Here is a 19703-nt window from a genome sequence, read left to right as displayed (position 1 = left end):
AGACTCTTAAATGAGGTTCTGCGGGTTCTTTTTATGCAGTGCATTATAATGGCCTATATAGCTGGGCATGGGGTGATGCAAGTCTCTTCTTCAGGTTGCAACTTGATAAATACACCTCACACCTCTCTGTAAGAACAGTCATAAATGCATATATCTGCCCCACATCATGAGACACTGTATTCTGATTCTTATATATTAAATAGCTTTCTATATAAGCTTTGAAGTGTAATAAATGCCTCTATTAGTCAGCCAGCAACAGCAGCAGCAGCAGCAGATGACCCTGTTATTGCATCAGGCTGTAATTACCAGTCTCCAACACTAGATGTCGCTTCTGTGATCAGTATATAGGACTGTCCTTCCTAATCCCTGGATAGAATTATGATAATCACTCCCTGTGTAGATAGATCCTGGTGCGTATATCTTAAAGACAATAGAGCGGTGAGTAATGCTCATTCATTCAATGATATACGGTACAGCAACTATAGAAACCTATTTAGAAGCCTACATTAGACGCAGGCGAAAGCTGTAGACAGCCCAACATGGGCAGCACGGGGTCCTTCGGCGCCGCACAGTGAGGGCGGAAGTAGGAAGTGGAAGGGAAAAGAAAATACACGTGGGGCGGAATGTGTGTGACGTCACCGGCCAGGAGCTGAGGAGTGAGTGGGGAAAGTGAGGGGAGCGGGGGGCACGGGGTGTGGGGGTGCTGGGGGAGGGGTTAAGTGTATTGGGGGGGTGTATAGGGGGCTTAGAGGGAGATCACATGTGTCACTGCATGTCCAAGGGGACTACAAGTCCCAGGAGTCATCTCATTGCCATCTGTCATGTATTGGCTGGTTATCCAGTTAATCCTGCTTATTGTCAGGTGTTCCAGGTACCATAGTAGGAGATGGCAGCATCTGGTACAGTGTCCCAGTATGAGATCCGGTGCAGTGTCCCAGTATGGGATCCGGTGCAGTGTCCCAGTATGGGATCCGGTACAGTGTCCCAGTATGAGATCCGGTGCAGTGTCCCAGTATGGGATCCGGTGCAGTGTCCCAGTATGGGATCCGGTGCAGTGTCCCAGTATGGGATCCGGTGCAGTGTCCCAGTATGGGATCCGGTGCAGTGTCCCAGTATGGGATCCGGTGCAGTGTCCCAGTATGGGATCCGGTACAGTGTCCCAGTATGGGATCCGTTACAGTGTCCCAGTATGGGATCCGTTACAGTGTCCCAGTATGGGATCCGTTACAGTGTCCCAGTATGGGATCCGTTACAGTGTCCCAGTATGGGATCCGTTACAGTGTCCCAGTATGGGATCCGTTACAGTGTCCCAGTATGGGATCCGTTACAGTGTCCCAGTATGGGATCCGTTACAGTGTCCCAGTATGGGATCCGGTACAGTGTCCCAGTATGGGATCCGGTACAGTGTCCCAGTATGGGATCCGGTACAGTGTCCCAGTATGGGATCCGGTACAGTGTCCCAGTATGGGATCCGGTACAGTGTCCCAGTATGGGATCCGGTACAGTGTCCCAGTATGGGATCCGGTACAGTGTCCCAGTATGGGATCCGGTACAGTGTCCCAGTATGGGATCCGGTACAGTGTCCCAGTATGGGATCCGGTACAGTGTCCCAGTATGGGATCCGTTACAGTGTCCCAGTATGGGATCCGTTACAGTGTCCCAGTATGGGATCCGTTACAGTGTCCCAGTATGGGATCCGTTACAGTGTCCCAGTATGGGATCCGTTACAGTGTCCCAGTATGGGATCCGTTACAGTGTCCCAGTATGGGATCCGTTACAGTGTCCCAGTATGGGATCCGTTACAGTGTCCCAGTATGGGATCCGTTACAGTGTCCCAGTATGGGATCCGTTACAGTGTCCCAGTATGGGATCCGTTACAGTGTCCCAGTATGGGATCCGTTACAGTGTCCCAGTATGGGATCCGTTACAGTGTCCCAGTATGGCTGCTGGCTGTCAATGAATGGCAATGCTTTTATTCACATCCAGAGACTGGAAGCCAATGTAGAGCTGATCCTGCCCACAGCTGAGGGTTTGTTACAGTGTTTACCCCTGTCAGGTAGATGCTGGGAGACAAACCTCTCTGTAATGTCTCCTCTATCATCCTGGACTCCTGGCTGGCTGAGCCTCAGATGTCATTGTAGCAAATCCTCCGCCGCTGGATGTATCCTGTAATGTTTCCATTCACTGACACCAGACGTGTGAGGAACAAAACTTGTTACGGACATGATAAAATGGTTAAGTGGACGCTGTCACTTTAAAAGTTTTGAAAGGTTTTGATTGGTTGGACCCGCCGATTACTAGAAGGAGGCGAGAGGAGTGTGCGGTAAGCGTGATCCCTCCCTTCTCTATGACAGCTGTACAAAACAGACTAAGGGCCCTTTTACACAGAAAGATTATCTGACAAAGATTTGAAGCCAAGGCTAGGACTGTATTTTAAAAGAGGAGAAATCTCAGGGTTTCCTGTATGACCTGATCTCTGTTTATAGTCTGTTCCTGGTTTTGGCTTCAAATCTTTGGCAGATAATCTGTCAGATAATCTTTCTGTGTAAAAGGGCCCTAAGAATGGGATCAGCTCAGTCACATAGAGGGAGAGAAGTGCTGGCCCGCTCGCTTCTCCCACCCGATATGTCTGACCACCCAGATGTTTTTCTAAGACAGAGATGGGGAACCTGTGGCTTTGGCGGTCCAGTCATGTATGGGTTGTAGTTTTGCAGCAGTTGTAAAGCACAGGGTTCCCATCCCTGCTCTAGGACGTGTCAGTAGTGACAGGTACACGGTCTTGGGTGCTGTCTTTCCTGGGTAACATTATTTCCCAGTTACAATGATGGTCTCGGTCATCCTATGTTCTCTTTTCCTGCTGTATTCCGCTCCAGACCCCCGTTCTTTTGGATCCCAGTGATCGGACCCCCATGAATCATTTATACCCTGTGGATAGGTGATAAGCTACAATTGAGGGGTAAACCCTATACCTAGATTCTGGCCTGTTGCAGTCTGTAAAGTACAAAAAATGTATACAAAAGTCCCAGCGCACCAGGAAGCCTGACCCCTACAAGGGGGGACACATGGGGGGGGCGTTATTTCTGTATCCTGTACCAAGGTTATTTACAGATTTATTCTGACACCATGTCACAGCTTTATGCAGGATCCGTACTTTACTCTAATAACACAGTGTCCTCTTCCTTTGCAGGTATTGGCTTCCCCCTTCCACCATGTCGACTCTCTACCTTCCTCTGTCTTCTACCTCAGACCCGCGATGCCTGTGGGTGCGCATCTCAGGACAGTACTCCCCCCACCCTCGGCCGGCGATGCAGGAGGTGGAGACCGGGCCTCGGGGTCTGCCCCTACCGTGCTTGCTGTCTCCCTCCACGGGCTCGGTATGGGGGGCCTGGGCCGTGTCCTACATGCTGGCCCCTGAGGCTCTCTCGGGTGGAGGGGACCCCAGAGCGTTCTCCCTTATTAAGCAGTGGGTGAACTATGCAGAGTCTGACCTCCTTCCGGCTGCCTATGGAGTGGACCATAAACAGGTGAGGCTCGGTGGAGTCCTACAATGGCGCTCACAGTAATGGATGTGGTAACAGTATCAGTGATGCTTTGTATTTGATGGAACCTCTTGTTATTTTTCCTCGGTTTTCACCAGTTTGTTCTTTCGGTCACAGGTAAAAGATCGCTCTCGTGCAGAGCTCCAGAGGATCCTGGAGGTATTAGAGGGACACCTTAAAGTGCGCACGTACCTAGTAGGGGAGCGCCTGAGCCTCGCCGACATCGCCATATCCTGCTGTCTCATCCATCCGTTCAACAAGGTGAGAGATCTGGAGGTTGTCTGTAGTATAGGACTTTTCTCACTTCTTCTTTCCAGTTGCCCAGTTTAAAGGAGAAATTCGGCCCTGTCAAAAATCTGACATGTGGCAGGGGAGAAAATAACAAGCAACTTTTGCTTACCTCTCCCAGACCTGCTTAGAGACCCCCGCTGGAAGGAATTTTCCTCAGAGTTGTGATGACGTCACGACTCGGGGGAGAATCCCTGTTCTGGCTGATGAACTGGCAGCTCATCCAATCAGTGACTGCAGTGGTGTCCCGTCCCAGTCACTGACTGGCTGAGCGGGCAGTCCATCAACCGGGTCATGACATCGGCTCTGGTGGAGATCTCGTGGCAATCCAGCGCTAGAGAGACACATGAGGAGTTGAGTTGGTGCAGTTTTTTATTTCCCCCCTCTACCATTAGAAAAAAATAACTGAACATCCCCCTTAAGACAGGGTAATTATCAGCAATGTGTCTTCCTAAAAAAGCCTGTTCAGCCGATAATCAGCCCTTGTTTAACCTCCTCCCGCCGCAGCACTGTAAATTAGCGTTGCTGAAGCCTATACCTGATGCTGCAGCGACGTTAATTTACGATCCAGGATGACACCGGGGTAAGAGAGTTAACCTTATAGATACTGCGGTCAGCACGACCGCATCATCTATAGGGCTTCAGACAGAGAATTCTCCCTCTACAGAGGGAGAATTCTCTGTCTGGTGTCCATCGGGGCTCTGCGAAGTGATCGCAGAGCCCCGATGGTAGCCCCATGGAAACCGGAAGCCCCAGGCTTCTGGTCTCCTAACTACGGAGGCCGGCGGGGGGAGAGAAGGCTGATGCATGCCCGTGAGCTCTTCCCCCCCCCCCCCTCTCCTCTCTCCCTTGCAGCTGTCACAGAATTGTAACAGCGGCAGGGGATAGAGGAGAGGGGGCAGACATACTGACATCAGCTTATGGGATCATTATGATCCCATAAGCTGATGTCCAAAAACGACCTGGGCATTAAGGAATCGATGACCCCAGGTCATGAAAGGGTCAAAGCATACCTGTCATTTAAATAAACTTCTGACATGTTATAGCCATATTTTGGAGGTTTGTATCAGTCGGGTCCGGGTGATGAGACCATCGCCGATCACTAGAACGAAGGGGCACACGCGCTCAGCCCCTTCATCTCCACTCTCATGCTAATGTAGCAATGGATGGACTTATAATGGAGCTTGTGGAACTAATGGTAGACGCAGAGATGAAGGGGCCCCTTCATTCTAGCAATCGGCAGGGGGGTCTCAACATCTGGACCCCCCCATCCATACAAACTTCTGACATGTAGCTATAATGCGTCAGCTGATTGGTTGTTCTTTGTGGCTGATAACAATGGATGTTGATGGCAGCACAAACCAAACAGCGATTGTTTGTCCGGCCCGGCTACGTGATTTTGTGTACAGAGCCTGTGTAGTGCTGGTATCAATTGCTGTACAGTAACCATATGGTGGTGGTATTCTGTCGTTCTGTGGTATGGCAGTATTATTTATCCTGATATTATCGGTAATATTACAAGTCATATACCAGGCTTGTTTGGTAACAGTATGACGGTGATATTTGTTCTTGTATACTCAGATTCTTTGGTAACTGCATGGCTATTATGTAGAAGTATACAGAATTATCATACATGGATTCCTGTGTTATGGCGATATTATTTCTGAGATTACTGAGATGGGTGGAGGGCAGCAAGAATCAGGGTGAGAGCCGCTTCCAGAAACACCAGGTGCCGCAGCCATCTAACGTCACAGTGCATCCCCAGGTTTAGGACAGTTTCAGACCAACCTAATACAAGAGCTAGCCCAAGTGCAGGTCTAGTGACCGACCAGACTTCAAAGAGCGGATGTAAGTGAATCGGTCAGCTGCATATCACGCTCTAAGCTGCTGATGTTAGGTCAAAGTGACACATGGTACCTTTCACGTATCTATCTGTGCTTGCATCACTGCTTGCTTAAAGGTGAGAACCAAGCAGGCATAGGGATGGGAGGGGGATTGAGGAGGTGGTACCGCTTGCCGCAGATTCTGAGCTTGGGAAAGCCTTATGCAAGGAATGGAAGCACAGACAGGTATGTAATGGAAGCTCAGACAGATATGTAATGGAAGCTCAGACAGATATGTAATGGAAGCTCAGACAGATATGTAATGGAAGCTCAGACAGATATGTAATGGAAGCTCCGACAGATATGTAATGGAAGCTCAGACAGGTATGTAATGGAAGCACAGATATGTAATGGAAGCACAGACAGATATGTAATGGAAGCACAGACAGATATGTAATGGAAGCTCCGACAGATATGTAATGGAAGCACAGACAGATATGTAATGGAAGCACAGACAGATATGTAATGGAAGCTCCGACAGATATGTAATGGAAGCTCCGACAGATATGTAATGGAAGCTCCGACAGATATGTAATGGAAGCTCAGACAGGTATGTAATGGAAGCACAGACAGAAATGTAATGGAAGCTCAGACAGATATGTAATGGAAGCACAGACAGATATGTAATGGAAGCACAGACAGGTATGTAATGGATGCACAGTCAGATATATGAAAGGTCACCCTGACCTAACAGCATCTAGCAGTGTCAGTGCTTCGAACCTGAATTACAGCTGACAAGTTTCCTTTAACACAAACCTACCTCTTAAACAAACATGTGACATGTCCTAGCAATGTGCTGAGACCCCGACCTAGCGATTGGCGGGGGTCTCGGCACCCTGACCCCCCAGATACACATCAGAAGTTTTGTTAAATACTAGTTACACTTTAAGGTGAATGTGTGTCCTCTGCTGAGAGTCATCTGAGATGGTAACCTCTGCTCTGTCTCTGCGCCTCTTCCAGGTCATCTCTCCTTCCATCAGACAGTCTATTCCTAATGTCACCCGCTGGTTCCTGACCTGTGTAAACCAGCCGCAATTCAAAGAGATTTTGGGGGAGGTGACGCCGCTAAGTGGAGGTAATGACCCCTTTGATACACTAGTAACACTCCGTGGCTGATACTACACAAGATTTTTACTCTGTTTGATTGCCTTATGCTTATAGTGACTGCGGCATCTAAGCAGTTAGAGAGGGGACACCTCATGTCACCCCCTTAAAGGGGTACTGCAACGAAAATCTATCTATATATTTTTTTCAAATCAACTGATTTCAAAAAGTTATATAAATTTGTAATTTACTTCTATTTAAAAAGTCTTCCAGTACTTATCAGCTGCTGTGTGTCCTGCAGGAAGTGGTGTATTCTCTCCAGTCTGACACAGTGCTCTCTGCTGCCACCTCTGTCTATGTTAGGAACTGTCCAGAACAGCAGCAAATCCCCATAGAAATCCTCTCCTGCTCTGGACAGTTCCTGACATGGACAGAGGTGGCAGCAGAGAGCATTGGGTCAGACTGGAGAGAATACACCACTTCCTGCTGGACATACAGCAGCTGATAAGTACGGGAAGACTGTAGATTGTTAAATAGAAGTAAATTACAAATCTATATAACTATTTGAAAACAGTTGTTTTGAAAGAAAAATATTTTTGCCAGAGGATGAGTGGATATGTAACGGTGTTGTGACACTTCCTATCTCCTTACCCAGAACCCAGGAGCGACCTGAGCCCTCCAGCCGTCACGTCAAACCCTCCCCTGCTTAATGGTCCTCCTAAGACTGCCGCCCAGCTGAAGAAGGAGTCCAAGAAAAAAGAGAAGCTGGAGCGTTTCCAGCAGAAGCAGGAGAAGCTAAAGGGACAGCCGACAGAGGTCAGGAGGCCGCACGTCCCACCACCATTGTCTTCATTCCATTAATCTCCTTTGTTTCTTACAATTGTCTTTCTTTCCTGCCAAATCACAGAAGAAACCGAAGGTGGAGAAGAAAGACAAGAAAGATCTGGGTGTGATCACATATGATAGGCCAACCCCTGCCGGAGAGAAGAAAGACATCTCTGGTTCTATGCCAGACTCCTATAGCCCTCAGTACGTAGAGGCTGCTTGGTACGCTTGGTGGGAGAAGCAAGGGTTCTTCAAGCCAGAATATGGGGTGAGTATCATGTTTTCTGTACTCCTTTAGTTCTATGTTAACCTCCTCCCGCCGCTGGGCTGTAAATGAACGTCGCTGTAGCCTATGCCTGATGCTGCAGCGACGTTAATTTACGCTGCTGGATGACACAGGCGCAGGAGCTGCGCCTGTGTCATCCACGGCGGTTCCCGGCTTTCAGTGATAGCCAGAGACCCGCCGCAACTCTCTGCACCGAAGCCGCGCTCTGGTGCTGAGAGTTAACACTATAGATACTGCGGTCAGCACGACCGCAGCATCTATGGGGCTCCTGTCAGAGAATTCTCCCTCTACAGAGATCATTGATTGGCTTATATATGGCTTCTTGCGTTAGTCTTTTATCTCCATTTATCTTGTGTTACAGAGAAAGAGTATCTCCGAACCCAACCCAAAGGGCATGTTCATGATGTGTATCCCTCCCCCAAATGTGACCGGATCCCTGCATCTCGGACATGCCCTCACCAACGCCATCCAGGACAGCCTGACCCGCTGGTGAGTACCAGTAACAGAAGTCCTTACATACTCATATAATGGGATTATGCAGGGACATGTATCAGTAACACCCAGTGCTCTGTCCTAAGGCATCGGATGCGCGGTGAGCTGACGCTATGGAATCCAGGCTGTGACCATGCAGGGATCGCTACTCAGGTGGTGGTGGAGAAGAAGCTGTGGAGAGAACACAAGAAGACGCGACATGATCTGGGCCGGGAGAAGTTCATAGAGGAGGTCTGGAAGTGGAAGGGAGAGTAAGTCACAGTCTGATGCACACCATTGTATACTCTATAGCAGGGGTAGGGAACCTTGGCTCTCCAGCTGCTGCAAAACTACAACTCCCATCATGCCTGGACAGCCAATGCTTTAGCTTTGGCTGTCCAGGCATGATGGGAGTTGTAGCGCTATAGAGCAGGGATAACCATGGCTGTCTAGCTGCTGCAAAACTACAACTCCTATCATGCCTGGACAGCCAAAGCTAAAGCTTTGGCTGTCCAGGCATGATGGGAGTTGTAGTTTTGCAACAGCTGGAGAGCCGAGGTTCCCTACCCCTGCTCTATCTATAGCCTTACATGTCATCCCCCTGTGTTCTCTCCTTTCTAGAAAAGGAGACCGGATCTATCACCAGTTGAGGATTCTTGGAAGTTCCCTGGACTGGGACCGAGCGTGCTTCACTATGGAACCAGTAAGGAGCCGCCATCTTCCTTCATTCCCTTTTTCCTGTGAATCTCTCTCTTCGTCTTTTATGGATTTCTTCCTTTCTATTCCACAGAAATTATCCCAAGCCGTCCAGGAAGCTTTCATTCGTCTGCACGAAACCGGGGTTATCTATCGTAGCAAGAGGCTTGTCAACTGGTCGTGCACCCTCAACTCTGCTATATCCGATATAGAGGTGAGGAAGGGCTGCAGGAAAAGATGTTAGTGGGATTTGTAAGGATTTTTTTATTTCAGGTTTTGGGAAATAATAAGAATTTATTAGCTTTATTGTTATGGGACTGCTTTCCAATTTATTTATTAAGGGGTATTTCACTCAAACATAACTTTTAATATGTTACTAACAATTCCTTTCATACTTGTTATTATATATTCATTCTCCTTACCCCAGTTCTCAGCTGCTGCTTTCTGCTGAAAACACAAAAATCTGTGTGAGAGCTTTTCTTTCTGTCTCTCCTCCTCCTCCTCTCCCTTCTTAGACCGCTGATGTAAACAAGTCCCTGACTTGCTTTATCTGCAACTTTGTAATGCTGGGAGTGTAGTGTAGTGAATCATAGTGAGTTTACCAGCAACTTGACCTCAGATTAACCTCGCCAGCATTATAAAGAAGCTACAATGCAGATAGTCATTCAGGGACTTGTTTACATCATCTGTCTCAGAAAGGGAGACAGAGAGAAAAGCTCACACACAGTTTTTTATGTTTTCAGCAGAAAGCAGCAGCTCAGAACTGGGGGAAGGAGGCTAATCAGATAATAACAAGTATGGAAATAATTGTTAGTCTCACCATGGGCAGCAACATATCAAAACTTATGTTTGAGTGGAATAATCCTTTAATTATTGACTAAAAGAAGGGGTATACTAGACTCTAATAAACCTATGCTCATCACCTAGCTCCCTTGGGGCCCTAAGATATTTGTCTCCCTCTCTGAACGCTCAGACCGTTACTTCTGAGACAGACAAGTCTTGGCAGTGAGAGTCTGCTCCGCCATCACTGAGTGAGGCAGGACTACACCACTGCCAGTCGTAGGCTTAGCTGGCAGTCATTACTAAGACAAGTCTGCCCTGGAAACAGTGGCCAGAACATTTACTGGGGACCTGAGAACATCTCAAGAAAGCCGAAAATATAAACATTTTTTGTTTGTGTCTACAGCTTTAATGCAGGTTTGTGTGTCTGCAAGCACGCACTTTGTAGTGTGGTCCGGAAGTCATAGTGTCCCCCACTACCTTTTACTCTTATACAGTAGGTAAATTATTAAGAAGACATATGGCATATGGTTGAAGGATCAGACTACACAGGATTTGTTTGTAGTCTGTAACCATGGAGACATATAGGTCTGCATAGGTGCTGAGATACAAAAATGATACATTGTTTTATATACATTTGGCTACTTCCGATGGACATGTCTTCTAAACATGGAGAACGTCTTGGTGAACAGAAGACCAGTCATTCCATTACAGTGTTCCCCAAACCTGATGCTCTCCAGCTGTTGTAAAGCTGTCAATGCATGCTGGGCGTTGTAGTTTGGCAGTGGCTGGAGAGTCATAGGTTGAGGGATACTGCTCTGTCTCATGATGTTTATACCTTTGACACCATGAATGTGGTATTGTAGGTAGACAAGAAAGAGCTGACAGGTCGCACAGTATTGCCGGTGCCTGGATACAGCGAGGGTGTGGAATTTGGGGTGTTGGTTTCCTTTGCCTATAAAGTACAAGATACAGGTGAGTTCCTGCCCTGTTTCCCCGAAAAAAGACCTAGTAGAGGTTTTGAAGGTTTTGTGGAATTGCTTAATATAAGGCCTCCCCGGAAAGGTGGCTGGAAGCCCTCATATTGTACACTGTCCCTGCTGTGCTGTATGAGTGTGCTGTGGTGAGCTCCCCCTGGTGGCCGGAAGCTGCCATACCACACGCTCTTTCCCTGCTGTGCATGACATATGAGTTCTTCATCTTGGAAAAATAACACATCCCCGGAAAATAACACACAGCGCATCTTTGGGAACAAAAATTAATATAGGACGCTGTATTTTTTTTCGAGGAAACACTGTATATGCTTTTGCTATCTCTTTATAGTCCCTTTACTTGTCTTGTGACTCTTATCCTTGGCTCACACCTGCTGCTGTCTTTGTAGATGAGGAGGTTGTGGTGGCCACCACTCGTGTTGAGACCATGTTGGGGGATACAGCCGTGGCGGTACATCCTCAGGATCAGAGATATCAGGTATATGAGCGTTCCTTCATTACATTTGCTTATTTTGGGCCGTTCTTCAGTAGGTTCTACTCTTGTCCCTTTCATGATTCCAGCACTTGAGAGGGAAATCTGTGGTCCACCCGTTCTCCAATCGGCTCCTTCCCATTGTCTTTGATGAGTTTGTGGATATGAGCTTTGGCACCGGTAAGTGCAGGAACCACTCTATAAGAGTTTTCATAAGGAATTGCCTCTTATCTCCTCCTTATCATCATCATCTTCTCTTTTTCTTCTTCCTCCTTAGGCGCAGTGAAGATCACCCCCGCTCATGACCAGACCGATTACGAGGTTGGGATGAGACACTCCCTGGGCTTCATTAACATCATGGATGACAATGGGCTGCTGGTGAACGTTCCTCCACCGTTCCTGGTAAGGAGCCGAGTGATTTGGCGTTTTCAGTGATGTTTGAGATCACGTCCTTGTGATTTTTTTTTTTCTTGTTTCTACTTTCATCATTTTTTATTTTTTCTTGATATTTTAGGGAATGAAACGTTTTGAGGCCAGAAAAGCCGTCCTGCAAGCTTTAAAGGACAAGGGACTGTTTAAGGAGATAAAGGACAATCCTATGGTGGTCCCCATCTGCAGGTAACAGACCCTTTAAGCCATTACTCTGTTTATTGATTAAGCTTAGTAAAATATTAATTATGTCATTTAGAACTGTTCGGCTCTCCATTGTTCTGCTCCGTTGTGGAAGCAAAATAAGGAAAATGACGCCATGCTGGTACCCCAACCGACCTCATTGATTATAAAAAGGTTCTGGCATGGTGTCTGGCATTTTTGCCAGAATTTGAGGGCTAGTCCCATCTGACAAAGGTATCCCCTGTCTACAGGATAGGTGATAACAAGGTAATCATAGGGTTCTGACTGCTGGGGTCCCTCTCGATCTTAAAGGGGTATTCCACTCAAACATATCTTTTGATATGTTCCCTCCATACTTATTATCTATTCAGTCTCCTTCTCCCAGTTCTGAGCTGCTGCTTTATGTTGAAGACACAAAAATCTTTGCATGAGCTTTTCTCTCTGTCTCCCCCTCCTCCTCCTCCCTTTTAAGATAGCTGATGTAAACAAGTCCCTGGCAGGCTTTATCTGCAACTTTCTAGCTTCTTTGTAATGCTGTAATGATCTGAGGACAAGTTGCTGATTAATTCCCTCTGATTAACCCTCTCAGCATTACATAGTTGCAGATAGAGCCTGCCAGGGACCCACCACTCCATTGCAGTGGAAGACTGAGGTCTCCGGTTTTGAGATCCTGCTGAGCCCCAGCAGTCGGACCTTCAAGCAGTTGTCTAAATACGCCTTATTTATCATCAGGTGGGAATAAAAAGACCCTCCAATGCAGTGAACGCAATCTTACTTGAAGGGAAAAACATTGCAACATTAGTAAAAAGTAAACAGGGCCGCCTCTCTTCTACAGCTTGTGGCAAGTATTGCAGCGAAGTCCCATGTTAGCGATTGCTGCAGTACCAGGCACGGCCTATGGGCACAAGTGATGCTGTTTCTGTGGATGAAAAAATATTTTATTTTTTTTTTCCCCTACTTTTTTAGAATCCCTTGAAATTTACTGTAATGCTGTTGATTTGCTTGGAGCTTTATCACATATTATATCAACAGGACAAATTCATCTTTACTACATCCTTTTGTCTCCTCTTCTCTTCAGCCGATCTAAGGATATTGTGGAGCCGCTGCTAAAGCCTCAGTGGTATGTGCGCTGCGATGAGATGGGCAAGAAGGCGGCTGATGCCGTCCGTGAGGGCCACCTGTCAATCAAACCCGAGTTCCACAACAAAACCTGGTTCAGCTGGATGGATAACATCAGGTCAGGATTCCGTTGCATGGCTGGGATGTATTAGGGTTTTTAAGGGCGGTTTCACACTACGGAATTCTCACGGACAATGTCCGTGGAATTCCGTCAGCTGTCCGCCCGCACGGGCACGCGCTTTTCCGCCGGCCCCATGGACACCATTCTATGGGCCGGTGTATTCCGCAATCCGCTAAAAGAAGTGACATGACACTTCTTTCAGCGTATAGCGGAATACGCCGGCCCATAGAATGGTGTCTTTGGGGCCGGCGGAAAGGCGCCCAGATGTGCGGGCGGAATTCCGCGGACATTGTCCGCGAGAATTCCGTAGTGTGAACCCACCCTTACGGTGTAGGCCTGATCCCCTAGACCTTCATGTGTGCGGGAGTCAGGCCTTAACCAGTGTGACTAGGGCTGTTGGCTCAGGTCATACATGGTACATTACTTTTCTGATGACGGAACCATCTTTCCACCTGACGTTGAGTTTCTATTTTGCAGGGATTGGTGCATCTCTCGGCAGCTCTGGTGGGGTCACCGGATCCCGGCGTACTTTGTTACCATCAATGACCCATCTGTGCCCCCCGGAGAGGTGAGATGGTCAGGATGTCATATACACATGTTGTGCTGCCATCTCAGACCGTCTGCTGCATTAAGATGTAGATGATAGAGAGCCAGAGAGAGAAGCGCTCAGCTGAGTGCTTCTCCTAAATCCATATAATAATTGGTGGCAGTCTGAACACCCAGACCTAAATTGGTTAAAACCTTTGACAATTTGTAAAGTGACAGGTCCCTTTTAACTAAGCCGCTTGTATGTACAGGATACAGATGGCAGGTACTGGATCAGCGGCCGATCAGAGGAGGAGGTGAGAGCCAAGGCCGCTAAACAGTTCAATGTTGCCCCTGAGAAGGTGTCACTCAGGCAGGGTAAGTCCTATCATTTACTACAGTAATAGCCCATAGCCCAGGGTTAGGGAACCTTGGCTCTCCAGCTGTGGCGAAACTACAACTCCCATCATGCCTGGACAGCCAATGCTAAAGCATTGGCTGTCCAGGCATGATGGGAGTTGTAGTTTTGCCACAGCTGGAAAGCCAAGGTTCCCTACCCCTGCCATAGCCCCTGTAAGTAGATACATAATATATACGTAGATTATGTACATCTCTGTGTTGTGTTTCAGATGAAGACGTACTTGACACCTGGTTTTCTTCTGGAATTTTCCCGTTCTCCATCTTTGGCTGGCCCAATGAGGTAAGGACCTGGATAGACGGCGGCTAGCGGATTCTTCTCTCCCCACAACATCCGCTATCATACACATTAGATGCTTGGTCAATATGGTGGGTTCATATGATGTAAATCTAATATGTTTAACTTGCATAAGGGTTGGTGGGCTCCTTACAGGGGAACTCCCACCCATCTGTAAGTGATGACATCACAGCTTTATCACCATGTGTCCGCATCCTGGTTATTTGATTTGTTTCTCACTTTGTCACTATTCATTTCCCCTCAGACTGAGGACCTAAAGGTGTTCTACCCCGGCACTCTCCTGGAGACCGGACATGACATCTTGTTCTTCTGGGTGGCCCGAATGGTGATGCTAGGTCTTACCCTGACCGGGAAGCTGCCCTTCAAAGAGGTGGGGTACACCAATAATAACTCTGTTACCTGTCACTGCTGATGTCTTCTATATAACTTCTAGACCCCTGTCTGTATTTAACTAAGGACTATGTGTAGCCACTTCATAGAGAACCATAGAGTTAGGCCCATCAGTAGCTTTCCAGGGGTCTACTGCTTCTTTTCTCCTATATGCAGCTTACAGACATATTAGAATTTCAGCTCTGAAGCCTGTAAATCAGGTTCAGTATAGGGCTGTAATATATGTATGGTGTCTGCATCAGCAGAATAGTGAGTGCAGCTCTGGAGTATAATTCAGGATGTAACTCGGGGTCAGTACAGGATAAGTAATGTAATATACATACATAGTGACCCCACCAGCAGAATAGTGAGTGCAGCTCTGGAGTATAATAAAGGATGTAATAGCAGGATCAGTAATGTAATGTATCTACACAGTGACCCCACCAGCAGAATAGTGAGTGCAGCTCTGGAGTAAAATACAGGATGTAACTCAGGATCCGTACAGCAATGTAATGTGATTCCATCAGCAGAATATATTATAAAGGTTTATTGGTGGACAACCCCTAATAAATCTATGGTTCTCTCCCATAGTTTATCATAGTTTCTGTCTATTCTGCTGATTCCTAACCAATCAGTTCTCTCCTCCTCCTTCCTGTCTCGCTCAGGTATACCTCCATGCCATAGTGCGTGATGCTCATGGCCGCAAGATGAGTAAATCTTTGGGCAATGTGATTGACCCTCTGGATGTGATCAGGGGTATTACGCTACAGGTGAGGACATCATGTGGAGGGCAATGTGTTCAGGTGTAATGGATAATATCAGCGTTTAGGGTACAGGCGTTGTTTATCCCTTTAACCCTTCCGATCACTTTCACAGGGTCTTCACACTCAGCTTCTTGACAGTAACCTGGATCCTGCCGAGCTGGAAAGAGCCAAGGAAGGACAGGTGAGTCCAGGCTAAGTCTCGTGTCCCATCCGCCTCTACGCTGTATATCAGTAGTTATGGTTTTTCTTAAAGGAACTAAAAATTTGGTAGAAATTATGTTTTTTTTTTTTTTTTACTTTACCGTATGTACAAAAAAATTTATTTATTTTTTTTGCAGAAAGCCGACTATCCCACTGGCATCCCCGAATGCGGAACAGACGCTCTGAGATTTGCCTTGTGTGCATACACCAGTCAGGGTAAGTATATAGGGGGAGATTTATAAAACATGGTGTAAAGTGAAACTGGCTCAGTCGCCCCTAGCAACCAATCAGATTTCACCTTTCATTCCTCACAGACTCTTTGGAAAAAGCAAAACATTGACTAGTTTAACATAAATTATTTTGTTATTTCAGGACGAGATATTAACTTGGATGTGAACAGGATCCTCGGTTACCGGCATTTCTGCAACAAGCTGTGGAATGCAACCAAGTTCGCCATGCGAGGCCTAGGAGATGGCTATACCGCCCCTCCATCTTCTCTGGTGAGTGGTGGAGAAACAAAGGTTCCACAGCATATCTCTGCTATGTGATCAGTGGGATCAGTCCGATTGCTGCTGCCTCTCCACTATATACTAGGACAGGGCACAGTGGCTGAGCATGCATTTTAAAGCTTTCCCGTCATAAAAAGGAACTGTTAAAGGGGGAGTTATCTCAAATCAACTGGTGCCATAGATTTGTAATTTACTTCTATTAAAAAAAAAAAAAAATCTCCAGTCTTCCAGTACTTATTATCTGCTGTATGTCCTGCAGGAAGTGGTGTATTCTTTCCAGTCTGGAGAGCGGGAGAGATTTTCTATGGGGACATGGACAAAGGTGGCAGCAGAGAACACTGTGAGACTGGAAAGAATATACCACTTCCTGCAGGACATACAGCAGCTGGATTTTTATTTTAATAGAAGTAAATCATAACTCACTGTCACTTTCTGGCACCAGATGAATTGAAAGAATATTTTTTTTTTGTTCAACAACCCCTTTCAGTATGTTACAGGGACATGTGAAAAGTTTTGAACGGTGCAGGTCTTACTGCTGGGACCCCCAGCCAAGCAGGAGAATGAGCGGGGAGCAGAGCTTATAGACTTATAATGGAGCTGACAGGATGTGAAATGCGCTACTGATACACTCAGCTGTGAGACCCCCCCTATCAAAACGTTTTGACCTTGCCAAGTGTTCCCTTTTAAAGTGTCACTGTCGTTTAAATTTTTCGTGCAGAAATCAATAGTACAGGCGATTTTAAGAAACTTTTGTAATTGGATTTATTAGCTAAAAAATGCATTTTTATCACGAAAAAGCAGTTTGAAGCTCCCCCTCTGTCTTCATGGTTTTCTATGCAGAGGGGTGGAGGGAGATGAGGCACCAAAACAGGACAACAAAGAGTTAATGTACAGCTGCATCATCGGGCTATCTCCTCTGAAGTCAGCAATGACCTCTCTGACCTCTGAATACCGGCTTTCATACAGCTCCCGCTGTTTAATCCTTTGTTCTCTGCTCTCTGCTGGTGACTAATCTCCCCCCTCCCCTCTCCATAGGTTACACAGGGCATGTCTGATGTAAAAGAGTCAAGATTTCCTGATAATGAGCAGTGGATGAGAGAGAGGAGGGGGGGGGCTGGGGAAAGTCTTTTTGAATGCAGATAATGGCATATTCGCCTAATAAACCCAATTACAAAGTTTCTTAAAATCGCCTGGACTATTGATTTCTGCAAAAAAGATACGACAGTGACACTTTAAGAAGGCTGTGTAGGCAGCCATGCCGTATTACGACCCTATGTGTAGACAATAAACTTGGTAAGGACTGGTGACAGCTGAGGCCTAGTATTCCCTGTCCGGACCTGTTCCCCTCTCGTGGTGTGTGATGTAGTGATCACTGTTGTGTTTTGTTTCAGCCCTCTGGACAGGAGAGTCTGGTGGATCTTTGGATCCTGAGCCGTCTCAGTTTAGCGGTGGATCTTTGCAATAGCGGCTTCCAGAATTATGACTTCCCAGGGATCACCACCGCCGTGTACAACTTCTGGCTGTATGACCTGTGTGACGTCTACCTAGTAAGGACTTACCATTCATTACGATAAGCCTTCCCACCACCGTTATCATCCTCTGTATTCATTGTCCTCCTCCTCTTCTACTTCAGGAGTGTTTGAAGCCCTTGTTTGCCGGCACAGATGAAGTCGCCATAGCAGTAGCGAGAAACACGCTGTACACCTGCCTGGATGCCGGCCTCCGACTCCTCTCACCCTTCATGCCGTTCCTCACAGAAGAGCTGTATCAGAGACTTCCCCGACGTTCCTCTGAGACGTTCCCCAGCGTATCGGTCACTCCTTATCCTGAAACTAAAGAGGTGAGCACCTCCATAGTCACATCTTCAGGCACCAACTTTTGGAGGTAACATTTCCTTCAAGTCAGTGTTTTACTGAAGCCTGAAAACAAAACTGAGGATTTAGGCCTAGCCAACGCTTATCCCCAGTCATGCTCTAAGGCTTCTTAAAGGTAAAGCTACTGTTGTTATCATGGGTAGGTAGAAAAGCAAAATACATGCATGAAATGAAGGGCATGTAAGGTAGGAGGCACGGCCTGTAGGGAATTGGTTACAAATGTAGCAATGCTGAGTTAATTTATGGTCGTATCATGATTTATGTGTGCTATTTCATTGGATGGCTAGTAACCCTCCTGCATAATATTAAAGGGAAGCTCTGGCGAAAATGTTTTTCTTTCAAATGAATCGGTGTCAGAAAGTTATACAGATTTTTAATTTATTTCTATTGTAAAATCTCCAGTCTTCCAGTACTTATCAGCTGCTGTATGTCTTACAGGAAGTGGTGTATTCTCTCCAGTCTGACACAGTGCTCTTTGCTGCCACCTATGTCCATATCAGGAACTGTGACAAATCCCCAAAGAAAACCTCTCCTGCTCTGCGCAGTTCCTGACATGGACAGAGGTGGCAGCAGAGAGCACTGTGTCAGACTGGAGAGAATACACCACTTCCTGCAGGACATACAGCAGCTGATAAGTACTGGAAGACTAAAATAGAAGTAAATTACAAATCTTTATACCTTTCTGACACCAGTTAATGTGAAAGAAAATATTTTTTGCTGGAGTACCCCTTTAAGTCTGCTACATCTGAATGAAGAATTGGATATACACCTAATGCATTCAGTGCCTCAGCTTCACAGGCAGATCAGTAATTCTAGTGCATAATATTCAGAGGACTACAATATTGATGGCCTATGCTTTGAACGGTGGTGGTCCAACTTGTGGCACCTTGGCCAATCAGAAGAAGCCGTGGCACCTCAGTGAATGTTACCATTCAGTTTTGTATGTTTGATAGTGGCCGTGCCTGGTATTGCCTCATTCAGGTGAATTAAATTGATCTGCAATACTAGGTATGACCACTAGAGAATAAGACGGCACTGTGTCTGGTTGGTGGAATGCCTCAAACCCTTCACTTGACTATACTGTGGGGGTGTTGGAAGTCGGACCCCTAGTAATCTGATATTGGTGGTCTATCCTATGAACTGATCATGTTTGCATAGTCTATCCAGGATGACGCTGAACCTTTTCTTTCTGTCTCCATAGTTCCATTGGCGAGATGAAGAAATCGAAAGAAATATGGACCTCGCTTTGCTCATTGTGAAATCTATCCGGTCTTTGCGAGCCGATTACAATCTCACCAAGACCAAGGCTGACTGTGAGTACGTCCGGGTGTCCGCTGACCACACCTGGTATACAGAATAGTGGAGCTGTATGGCCTATGGCTGTATCCAAGCTTTCCAGGCAGCCTTAGGGCCGGATCCAATCCAACAGGCTGCAGGATTCAAACGCTGAGCGCACGGCTTTGTGTGAACCCAAACTTACTGTAACTTTGCTCATCTCTTGTGAAAGGGTTAAAGGGGGAGTCTATCTTTTTTATTGTTTCACTGCATCTAAAATGAAACGACTTTGCCCAAATAATTGTAATAGAAAATCAGATGTTTGCAAAGCCGCTTCATTTTA

The 19703-nt window shown here is 46.6% G+C and overlaps 1 protein-coding gene across 3 annotated transcripts in view; it reads left to right on the top strand.

Moving 5' to 3' along the window:
- VARS1 (valyl-tRNA synthetase 1) overlaps nucleotides 1-19703 on the top strand; it is a 31199-nt gene that overhangs the window by 9096 nt on the left and 2400 nt on the right. For 2 of the 3 annotated variants that reach the window (XM_069943751.1, XM_069943750.1), the window contains exons 2-27: nucleotides 3188-3524; nucleotides 3657-3800; nucleotides 6671-6785; nucleotides 7410-7570; nucleotides 7662-7847; nucleotides 8227-8354; nucleotides 8444-8608; nucleotides 8958-9039; nucleotides 9127-9246; nucleotides 10679-10787; nucleotides 11194-11282; nucleotides 11366-11456; nucleotides 11554-11678; nucleotides 11791-11894; nucleotides 12967-13125; nucleotides 13606-13696; nucleotides 13926-14031; nucleotides 14283-14353; nucleotides 14613-14738; nucleotides 15403-15507; nucleotides 15614-15682; nucleotides 15840-15918; nucleotides 16075-16202; nucleotides 17603-17758; nucleotides 17845-18051; nucleotides 19287-19398. In XM_069943751.1, the coding sequence (XP_069799852.1) occupies nucleotides 3188-3524; nucleotides 3657-3800; nucleotides 6671-6785; nucleotides 7410-7570; nucleotides 7662-7847; nucleotides 8227-8354; nucleotides 8444-8608; nucleotides 8958-9039; nucleotides 9127-9246; nucleotides 10679-10787; nucleotides 11194-11282; nucleotides 11366-11456; nucleotides 11554-11678; nucleotides 11791-11894; nucleotides 12967-13125; nucleotides 13606-13696; nucleotides 13926-14031; nucleotides 14283-14353; nucleotides 14613-14738; nucleotides 15403-15507; nucleotides 15614-15682; nucleotides 15840-15918; nucleotides 16075-16202; nucleotides 17603-17758; nucleotides 17845-18051; nucleotides 19287-19398 (3365 nt within the window). Of the gene's footprint in view, nucleotides 1-575; nucleotides 657-3187; nucleotides 3525-3656; nucleotides 3801-6670; nucleotides 6786-7409; nucleotides 7571-7661; nucleotides 7848-8226; nucleotides 8355-8443; nucleotides 8609-8957; nucleotides 9040-9126; nucleotides 9247-10678; nucleotides 10788-11193; nucleotides 11283-11365; nucleotides 11457-11553; nucleotides 11679-11790; nucleotides 11895-12966; nucleotides 13126-13605; nucleotides 13697-13925; nucleotides 14032-14282; nucleotides 14354-14612; nucleotides 14739-15402; nucleotides 15508-15613; nucleotides 15683-15839; nucleotides 15919-16074; nucleotides 16203-17602; nucleotides 17759-17844; nucleotides 18052-19286; nucleotides 19399-19703 lie in introns of those variants that run through there. The other variant, XM_069943753.1, reaches the window with a different exon arrangement.

The sequence above is a fragment of the Dendropsophus ebraccatus genome, chromosome 10, assembly GCF_027789765.1.
Source record: "Dendropsophus ebraccatus isolate aDenEbr1 chromosome 10, aDenEbr1.pat, whole genome shotgun sequence".
In the NCBI taxonomy this organism is placed as follows: Eukaryota; Metazoa; Chordata; class Amphibia; order Anura; family Hylidae; genus Dendropsophus; species Dendropsophus ebraccatus.
Note: the sequence above shows the minus strand (reverse complement) of the source record. Positions and strands in the feature narration are given on the sequence as shown.